Source organism: Penaeus vannamei, chromosome 17, assembly GCF_042767895.1.
Source record: "Penaeus vannamei isolate JL-2024 chromosome 17, ASM4276789v1, whole genome shotgun sequence".
In the NCBI taxonomy this organism is placed as follows: domain Eukaryota; kingdom Metazoa; phylum Arthropoda; class Malacostraca; order Decapoda; family Penaeidae; genus Penaeus; species Penaeus vannamei.
In genome coordinates, this window is record NC_091565.1 from 42,525,277 (window position 1) to 42,535,276 (window position 10,000).

At 52.2% G+C, this 10,000-nt stretch overlaps 1 protein-coding gene across 7 annotated transcripts in view; it reads left to right on the forward strand.

Annotated features, from left to right (window-relative positions):
* Positions 1 to 9,608, forward strand: part of Cht6 (Chitinase 6) — a 64,498-nt gene extending 54,890 nt beyond the window's left edge. For 5 of the 7 annotated variants that reach the window (XM_027372774.2, XM_070132330.1, XM_070132329.1 and 2 more), the window contains 2 exons: positions 6,125 to 6,700; positions 8,071 to 9,608. In XM_027372774.2, coding sequence (XP_027228575.2) covers positions 6,125 to 6,700; positions 8,071 to 8,895 — 1,401 coding nt within the window. In that variant the 3' untranslated portion in view covers positions 8,896 to 9,608. The remainder of the gene's footprint in view (positions 1 to 6,124; positions 6,701 to 8,070) is intronic. The other 2 variants (XM_070132333.1, XM_070132334.1) reach the window with 1 other exon arrangement.
* The last annotated feature ends 392 nt before the right edge of the window (positions 9,609 to 10,000 follow it).

Consider the following 10,000-nt stretch of genomic DNA (forward strand, 5'->3'; position numbering starts at 1 on the left):
AGTTGCCAGCTCACGTGGCACTGTTGCTTCTCATGACTTTGCCAGCTCACGTGGCACTGTTGCTTCTCATGACGTTGCCAGCTCACGTGGCACTCTTGCTTCTCATGAAGTTGCCAGCTCACGTGGCACTGTTGCTTCTCATGAAGTTGCCAGCTCACGTGGCACTGTTGCTTCTCATGAAGGTGCCAGCTCACGTGGCACTGTTAGCTCACACGATGTTGCCAGCTCACGTGGCACTGTTGCTTCTCATGACGTTGACATTTCACGTGGCACTGTAGCTTCTCATGATGTTGCCAGCTCACGTGGCACTGTTGCTTCTCATGACGTTGCCAGCTCACGTGGCACTCTTGCTTCTCATGAAGTTGCCAGCTCACGTGACACTGTTGCTTCTCATGAAGTTGCCAGCTCACGTGGCACTGTTGCTTCTCATGAAGGTGCCAGCTCACGTGGCACTGTTAGCTCACACGATGTTGCCAGCTCACGTGGCACTGTTGCTTCTCATGACGTTGACATTTCACGTGGCACTGTAGCTTCTCATGATGTTGCCAGCTCACGTGGCACTGTTCCCTCTCAAGAGGTTGCCAGCTCACGTGGCACTGTTGCTTCTCATGATGGTGCCAGCTCACGTGGCACTGTAGCCTCTCATGACGTTGCCAGCTCACGTGGCACTCTTGCTTCTCATGACGTTGCCAGCTCACGTGGCACTGTAGCTTCTCATGACGTTGCCAGCTCACGTGGCACTGTTGCTTCTCATGAAGTTGCCAGCTCACGTGGCACTGTTGCTTCTCATGAAGGTGCCAGCTCACGTGGCACTGTTAGCTCACACGATGTTGCCAGCTCACGTGGCACTGTTGCTTCTCATGACGTTGACATTTCACGTGGCACTGTAGCTTCTCATGATGTTGCCAGCTCACGTGGCACTGTTGCTTCTCAAGAAGTTGCCAGCTCACGTGGCACTGTTGCTTCTCAAGAAGTTGCCAGCTCACGTGGCACTGTTGCTTCTCATGATGTTGCCAGCTCACGTGGCACTGTTGCTTCTCATGACGTTGGCATCTCACGTGGCACTGTTGCTTCTCATGATGGTGCCAGCTCACGTGGCACTGTTGCCTCTCAAGAGGTTGCCAGCTCACGTGGCACTATTGTTTCTCATGACATTGGCAGCTCACGTGGCACTGTTGCTTCTCATGATGGTGCCAGCTCGCGTGGCACTGTTGCCTCTCAAGAGGTTGCCAGCTCACGTGGCACTATTGTTTCTCATGACATTGGCAGCTCACGTGGCACTGTTGCTTCTCATGACGTTGACATTTCACGTGGCACTGTAGCTTCTCACGATGTTGCCAGCTCACGTGGCATTGTAGCTTCTCAAGAGGTTGCCAGCTCACGTGGCACCTTTGCTTCTCATGACGTTGACATTTCACGTGGCACTGTTGCCTCTCACGATGTTGCCAGCTCACGTGGCACTGTTGCTTCTCACGATGTTGCCAGCTCACGTGGCACTGTTGCTTCTCATGACGTTGCCAGCTCACGTGGCACTGTTGCTTCTCAAGAAGTTGCCAGCTCACGTGGCACTTTAGCTTCTCACGATGTTGCCAGCTCACGTGGCACTTTAGCTTCTCACGATGTTGCCAGCTCACGTGGCACTGTTGCTTCTCAAGAGGTTGCCAGCTCACGTGGCACTGTTGCTTCTCATGATGTTGCCAGCTCACGTGGCACTGTTGCTTCTCAAGAGGTTGCCAGCTCACGTGGCACTGTTGCTTCTCATGACGTTGCCAGCTCACGTGGCACTGTTGCTTCTCAAGAGGTTGCCAGCTCACGTGGCACTGTAGCTTCTCATGATGTTGCCAGCTCACGTGGCACTGTTGCTTCTCATGACGTTGCCAGCTCACGTGGCACTGTTGCTTCTCATGATTTTGCCAGCTCACGTGGCACTGTTGCTTCTCATGACGTTGCCAGCTCACGTGGCACTGTTGCTTCTCAAGAAGTTGCCAGCTCACGTGGCACTGTTGCTTCTCAAGAAGTTGCCAGCTCACGTGGCACTGTTGCTTCTCAAGAAGTTGCCAGCTCACGTGGCACTGTTGCTTCTCATGACGTTGCCAGCTCACGTGGCACTGTTGCTTCTCAAGAAGTTGCCAGCTCACGTGGCACTGTTGCTTCTCATGATGTTGCCAGCTCACGTGGCACTGTTGCTTCTCAAGAAGTTGCCAGCTCACGTGGCACTGTTGCTTCTCAAGAAGTTGCCAGCTCACGTGGCACTTTAGCTTCTCATGATGTTGCCAGCTCACGTGGCACTGTTGCTTCTCATGACGTTGACAGCTCACGTGGCACTGTTGCTTCTCAAGAAGTTGCCAGCTCACGTGGCACTGTTGCTTCTCAAGAAGTTGCCAGCTCACGTGGCACTGTTGCTTCTCAAGAAGTTGCCAGCTCACGTGGCACTGTTGCTTCTCAAGAAGTTGCCAGCTCACGTGGCACTGTAGCTTCTCATGATGTTGCCAGCTCACGTGGCACTGTTGCTTCTCATGACGTTGACAGCTCACGTGGCACTGTTGCTTCTCAAGAAGTTGCCAGCTCACGTGGCACTGTTGCTTCTCAAGAAGTTGCCATCTCACGTGGCACTTTAGCTTCTCAAGAAGTTGCCAGCTCACGTGGCACTGTTGCTTCTCATGATGTTGCCAGCTCACGTGGCACTGTTGCTTCTCATGATGTTGCCAGCTCACGTGGCACTGTTGCTTCTCATGATGTTGCCAGCTCACGTGGCACTGTTGCTTCTCAAGAAGTTGCCAGCTCACGTGGCACTGTTGCTTCTCAAGAAGTTGCCAGCTCACGTGGCACTGTTGCTTCTCATGACGTTGCCAGCTCACGTGGCACTGTTGCTTCTCAAGAAGTTGCCAGCTCACGTGGCACTGTTGCTTCTCATGATGTTGCCAGCTCACGTGGCACTGTTGCTTCTCATGATGTTGCCAGCTCACGTGGCACTGTTGCTTCTCATGACGTTGCCAGCTCACGTGGCACTCTTGCTTCTCAAGAAGTTGCCAGCTCACGTGGCACTGTTGCTTCTCAAGAAGTTGCCAGCTCACGTGGCACTGTTGCTTCTCATGACGTTGCCAGCTCACGTAGCACTGTTGCTTCTCAAGAAGTTGCCAGCTCACGTGGCACTGTTGCTTCTCATGATGTTGCCAGCTCACGTGGCACTGTTGCTTCTCATGAAGTTGCCAGCTCACGTGGCACTGTTGCTTCTCAAGAGGTTGCCAGCGCACATGGCACTGTTGCTTCTCATGACGTTGACATTTCACGTGGCACTGTAGCCTCTCATGACGTTGCCAGCTCACGTGGCACTGTTGCTTCTCATGAAGTTGCCAGCTCACGTGGCACTGTTGCTTCTCATGAAGGTGCCAGCTCACGTGGCACTGTTGCTTCTCAAGAGGTTGCCAGCTCACGTGGCACTGTTGCTTCTCATGAAGGTGCCAGCTCACGTGGCACTGTTAGCTCACACGATGTTGCCAGCTCACGTGGCACTGTTGCTTCTCATGACGTTGCCAGCTCACGTGGCACTGTTGCTTCTCATGACGTTGCCAGCTCACGTGGCACTGTTGCTTCTCATGACGTTGCCAGCTCACGTGGCACTGTTGCGTCTCACGATGTTGCCAGCTCACGTGGCACTTTAGCTTCTCAAGAGGTTGCCAGCTCACGTGGCACTGTTGCTTCTCATGAAGTTGCCAGCTCACGTGGCACTGTTGCTTCTCAAGAGGTTGCCAGCGCACATGGCACTGTTGCTTCTCATGACGTTGACATTTCACGTGGCACTGTAGCCTCTCATGACGTTGCCAGCTCACGTGGCACTGTTGCTTCTCAAGAGGTTGCCAGCTCACGTGGCACTGTTGCTTCTCATGATGGTGCCAGCTCACGTGGCACTGTTAGCTCACACGATGTTGCCAGCTCACGTGGCACTGTTGCTTCTCATGACGTTGCCAGCTCACGTGGCACTGTTGCATCTCATGATGTTGCCAGCTCACGTGGCACTGTTGCTTCTCATGACGTTGCCAGCTCACGTGGCACTGTTGCTTCTCACGATGTTGCCAGCTCACGTGGTACTGTTGCGTCTCACGATGTTGCCAGCTCACGTGGCACTTTAGCTTCTCAAGAGGTTGCCAGCTCACGTGGCACTGTTGCTTCTCAAGAGGTTGCCAGCTCACGTGGCACTTTAACTTCTCAAGAGGTTGCCAGCTCACGTGGCACTGTTGCTTCTCATGATGACATTTCACGTGGCACTGTTGGTTCTCATGACATTGCCAACTCACGTGGCACTGTTGCTTCTCATGATGTTGACATTTCACGTGGCACTGTAGCTTCTCATGACGTTGCCAGCTCACGTGGCACTGTTGCTTCTCATGACGTTGGCATCTCACGTGGCACTTTAGCTTCTCACGATGTTGCCAGCTCACGTGGCACTGTTGCTTCTCATGAAGTTGCCAGCTCACGTGGCACTGTTGCTTCTCATGACGTTGCCAGCTCACGTGGCACTGTTGCTTCTCATGACGTTGCCAGCTCACGTGGCACTGTTGCCTCTCATGATGTTGCCAGCTCACGTGGCACTGTTGCTTCTCATGACGTTGCCAGCTCACGTGGCACTGTTGCTTCTCACGATGTTGCCAGCTCACGTGGCACTGTAGCCTCTCACGATGTTGCCAGCTCACGTGGCACTGTTGCTTCTTATGACGTTGACATTTCGCGCGACACTGTTGCTTCTCAAGAGGTTGCCAGCTCACGTGGCACTGTTGCTTCTCAAGAGGTTGCCAGCTCACGTGGCACTGTTGCGTCTCATGACGTTGGCAGCTCACGTGGCACTGTTGCTTTTCATGACGCCAGCTCACGTGGCACTGTTGCTTCTAATGACGTTGACATTTCACGTGGCACTGTTGCTTCTCATGATGTTGCCAGCTCACGTGGCACTGTTGTTTCTCATGACGTTGCCAGCTCACACGGCACTGTTGCTTCTCATGACGTTGCCAGCTCACGTGGCACTGTTGCATCTCATGATGTTGCCAGCTCACGTGGCACTGTTGTTTCTCATGACGTTGCCAGCTCACGTGGCACTTTAGCTTCTCACGATGTTGCCAGCTCACGTGGCACTTTAGCTTCTCACGATGTTGCCAGCTCACGTGGCACTTTAGCTTCTCACGATGTTGCCAGCTCACGTGGCACTTTAGCTTCTCACGATGTTGCCAGCTCACGTGGCACTGTTGGTTCGCATGGCGTTTCCATTTCTAGCGGCACTCGTGGCTCTATTGAAGCATCCCGCGGTACCTTTGATGTCAGCACGACCGTCGTTGATGACACAGGCGCCGTTCGTGGTGACACACGCAACACTCTTACATCACGTGGCAGTATCGCTACGGGTGTCACAACCACAGGCGATTCTCCCATCACTACATCAGACACACAGACACACGTTCAATTAGAACACGAAAGCAGTCAGGCAGCTTCTTTCGCTGCTGTGCAGGGGTCACGAATCGGCCTCGTTGGCACTCAGGACGACCTCGTGTCGACGTCTGGTTTCATAGAACACAGTGACCCCCAACAGAGTCTTGACTTCGTGTCTAGCGGCGATGACCCTGCCCTCGAGCTGACCTCGCGTACGGGATCCGACCTGGCACCCGCCCAGTCCCCCATTTCGACCTTTGAGACCGCTAAGAAGGTGTCTGTTTCGGTGACGGGCGAGGCTAGCGAGTCCAGTGTTCCCCAGTCTCTCGAGGGGAAGGAGACCTCCTCCCTCTCTCCTTCCTCCCCCTCATCTTCATCTTCACTTTCTTCTTCCCTTTCCTCATCCCTCTCCCCTTCTTCCTCGTCCTTTGGTTCTACTGATCCCTCTCTCCAGCTAACCGTGCATGGTACAGGACACACTCTCCAACATGAGGGAAAATTACAACTAGTGCATGAAGGTTCCATTCCCGACGCCGTTAACGAGAAGAGCCCCCTAGTGCATGGTTCACAGCATGGAGTGAAATCCGAAGGGCGCATGGCTGTAGAGACGGCGATGGAGAAGGCGAAAGTGCATGCTAACACGAACCCCCAGCGAGGCCCAGCAGAGGAAGGCCGCCCCCGCCTGCATGATGCTCTCTCTCCCCAGACCGGCGGTGACTTCGGAGTAGCTAGTGGTGGCGCAGCGTTTGAGGATTACTATTACGTCGACGACCTTTCCTACGATGATGAAGCAGCCACCTCTTCTCCTGCAAAGCCACAAACCATATCCGATACCACTACTACTCCCACAACCACAATTACCACACCTATCCCAACAACAACCACAACAACCTCCACCACAACACCACCGCCAACTACCCCAACACCTAGGACACCCAGGCCCCGAACACGAACACGCGTCAGAGGCCGCCCAGTAACAGGCTCCAGCAGCCGCCGCCAGGAGTCGTCTGCAGGCTCTGGGGGGCGCAGGACCTCCACTCTCCGCCGCCGCCTGCCGTCCTCCACATCCACCACGGCCGAGGAAGCATCTGTCACAAGAGCGCCCTCGGCTAAAGAGGAGGTTGTGGAGGATGTAGAGGTGGCGCGAGAGGAGAAGGAGGTTCAGGCGACTGCCACAGGTGCCAGACGACCCGGCGGACTGAGGCCCAACAGACCCAACCCACAGACACGGAGAAGGATTGTCGTAAGGAAGAGAGTCGGAGACGACGCCAGATCAGATCAAGTAATTATTCCCTTCCATCTTCTGGTGGTGGTTTTGTAGTAATGTAAGGTATAATTCACAGCTTAGACCACGACTGTACATATTGTAGTTATACACCCACACAAACCTTGGCAGCCTTCCACCCTCTGTCACTTTGCTCCTGCCCCCCCATCCATTCCTCACGTTGTTGTTATTAGAAAAAGAAATTGCATTATGTATATACCAGTAGATAATGCGTAGACCTGCACCCCCAAACCCCGTACTGACTAGCCACTAAGGACTAAATCACATGTATTACAGTTCTGTAACAAGTATGTATCACTTATGTAGTAGTAATCTGTAGCACCTCACGATCTGCACTCTTATCGGCCTTCTTGGAAGCGCGATAAGCTGCCTCGAGACTGTGCTTGTTTCCTCACGTGTATGATAGCATGAGAGATAACGTTAATAATCCTTTGACTTGACGCCTGACGATCCCTCCCTCTATTTTTTCCTTACAAGAAAGACCATGACCCGGTTTGACCTTTTGTTACCAATAAAAATGACATGTCAGACTTCGACGGACTTCGTCTTTGTTTCAGGACTTGATGTGTGTGGGGTACAGTCAGACCTCCTCGGGACAGACTTTTCCCACGAGTCTGATCAGCCTGTGTTCACTGATCCTTCTCCAGTTTGTTCTGGTATAAATGACAAATCTCTTCCAGATCCCAACCCCCAAAAATGACGCGTTGGTAAGAGAATGTTCTACGTTGTTCCGACTTGTTCACGTGTGCATTTCTTTTTTATGCATTTTCCAACCCCCTCCCCCTCACCATGTTCAATAGCCAGCAATCATTTCTTTGGGACTCCTTGACTTCGGCCTCTTGGGACAGCTCTGACCTGCAGGTGACTAGCATAGAGGACTCCCCCGGACTACTTGGGACTTTCTCTCGGCCTGAAGGAACCCTCTTGACTTCAGCGACCTTCAGGATATTCCTTTTCGTGTCTGTGGCTGACTAGACTACCTGGAATGAGTGTTTCTTACTGTGTCCATGATACGCCTTTGCGTTTTCTAGTTTCCATTATTTTTGATAGCCTAGTTTTCTTAAATGATAGAAAGTTGGATAGTTATTTTAAAATTATATATATATAACGAACGTAAACTAATCTAAACGTAGCCTTATAAACCTAGGGAATGAGAGATAAGTTGATGATAGTTTAAACATATGCATTAGTGTATTTTGTGATGGTGTGCGTGTGATACTTAAAAAGGTATGGCCGAGGAAGTTCAGCTTTTTGCTCCTGGCATTTGCTTCTTAATAACAGTTTCATTGCTTTTTGACTGAATGAAAGTTGCTCGAGAAAACCTCTTCTCACTCGGCGTCACTAATCTTGCGTTCGGGTTCTCTCAGGCTGAAAGCCCGACGTCCCGCCCTGCAAGGATCCGGCCGCGCCCGTCCGCCTCGCCCCGCCTCACCACGCCCCGCGCCCTCATCCGCCCCCGCCCGCGCCCCTCCGCCACCACCACCGCCGCGCCGCCGCCGCCGCCGACCACCCTCGAGCCCGTCTTCGTCGAGGAGGAGACCTTCGCGCCCGAGGAGGACTTCGTGCTCGACACCACCGCCGTGCCCGAGACTTCGGTGAGGCCCACCTTCAAGTCGCTCCTCAGCCCACGCCCCAGGCCCAGCACCACGCCCGAGCCCAGGACGCCCGAGCCCAGGACGCCCGAGGCCACCACGCCCGCACCCACCACACCCAGACTTCTGAGTCCGAGACCCACCGCTGCCAGGCCGGTGCGCCCGCGCCCGTCCTTCCGCACCACCACCCCGCGCCCCTCGACCGCCCGCCCGCCCCCCCGCAGCCCCCGCCCGCCCCGCCCGGTGACCCAGAGGGCGCCGCCGCCGCCGCCCGTCGGCCCCGCCGCCTCGTCCATCATCGGAGGCGATTACTTCGACTACTACTACGACGACCTGGAGCAGGGCGCGCTCACGGGCACCCTCGGCCAGCTGGCCACGCTGACGGAGAAGGCGGTGCTCCTGCCCGACGGCTCCGTCACGTGCTACGACACCGGCTACTTCGCGCACCCCGAGTCCTGCAAGAAGTTCATCTCGTGCTCCAAGACGGTGCGCGGCCTCGTGCGCGGATGGGTGTACACCTGCCCGCAGCAGCTGGTGTTCGACCCCGTGGGCGGCATGTGCAACTGGGCCGAGGCCGTGGACTGCATCGGGGCCGAGTAGACGCCCGACGCCGACGGGGAGCCTCCGCCGCCCGAGTGGCGCCGCGCAGAAGGGCCGCCGTGTTATCGTGACATAACCATGTGATGGGCGAGGGTTAAAAGGAATCGTACATAATTTGTAAGATATATGTTATGAAACAGTAATTGCGCCTCTGGAAGACTTGCATATTATTGTTTGAAATTATCTATCTGATATGTAACCCTATCTATAGTCTTGTTATATTTCATCTGATTAGGAATAGGATGCATGATACATGTAAAACAAACAAACAAAAAATAATTTGGACAATTCTCTTCATGTGAACCAAATTGCAAGACAGACCCCCAAAACAAAGTGAAATAATTCAACCCATATATAGACGTTTTTTTGCATGAATGAAGTATGCAATTTTTGTTTTGCGTTACTCACTGAGCGTCAATTATGCCAAACTCTTTTTATTTTCTATTGAATATTTTTTTTAACGTTTCTTAGAGGAGTGAAGAGTAACGACGTGTGTTTGACAGGCGTGCATCTCTCGTTTGTTCCTTTGTTGTTTCAAAGAAGTGATACTTTGTGTTTTTGTGAAGCTTGTTGTGTGAATGTGTTGATGCGGTGCTGCTCATCCCATGTAAAGATGAGATTCTAAATTATTATTATTATATGGGTTCTATATATTTGACCCCATCAATGTTTATTGTGTAAATAGCATTTTGTAATTAAACATATCCATATGATTCCCTTTTTTTTAATAAGATTTCCTTCTACATCAGTTTATGCTGAAAATTAACATAAACCCACGTACTGGTATGGAAAAATGTGTTAATACTTCTCTGATTGTCAGCAATGATATCAAAGATAAGAATATAACAGTAATAATGGTATGAATGTCCATGATAAAGGTTTTAACAGAAATGGCATTAAAAAGCTACATTTAAATTCAAAAATAATAGAAGAATTAAAGAATTAAAAGATAAAAATAATGAATGAGAAGAAGTGAAATTAAGAATATAATCGAAACTGGACCATCACTGTAACATCTAAAGTATACACAAAATGAACGAACGAAAATACTTAATAGGCCCAAATCTGCTCATGGCCTCTTTTGGTGGAGTCTGGAAAGGTTACG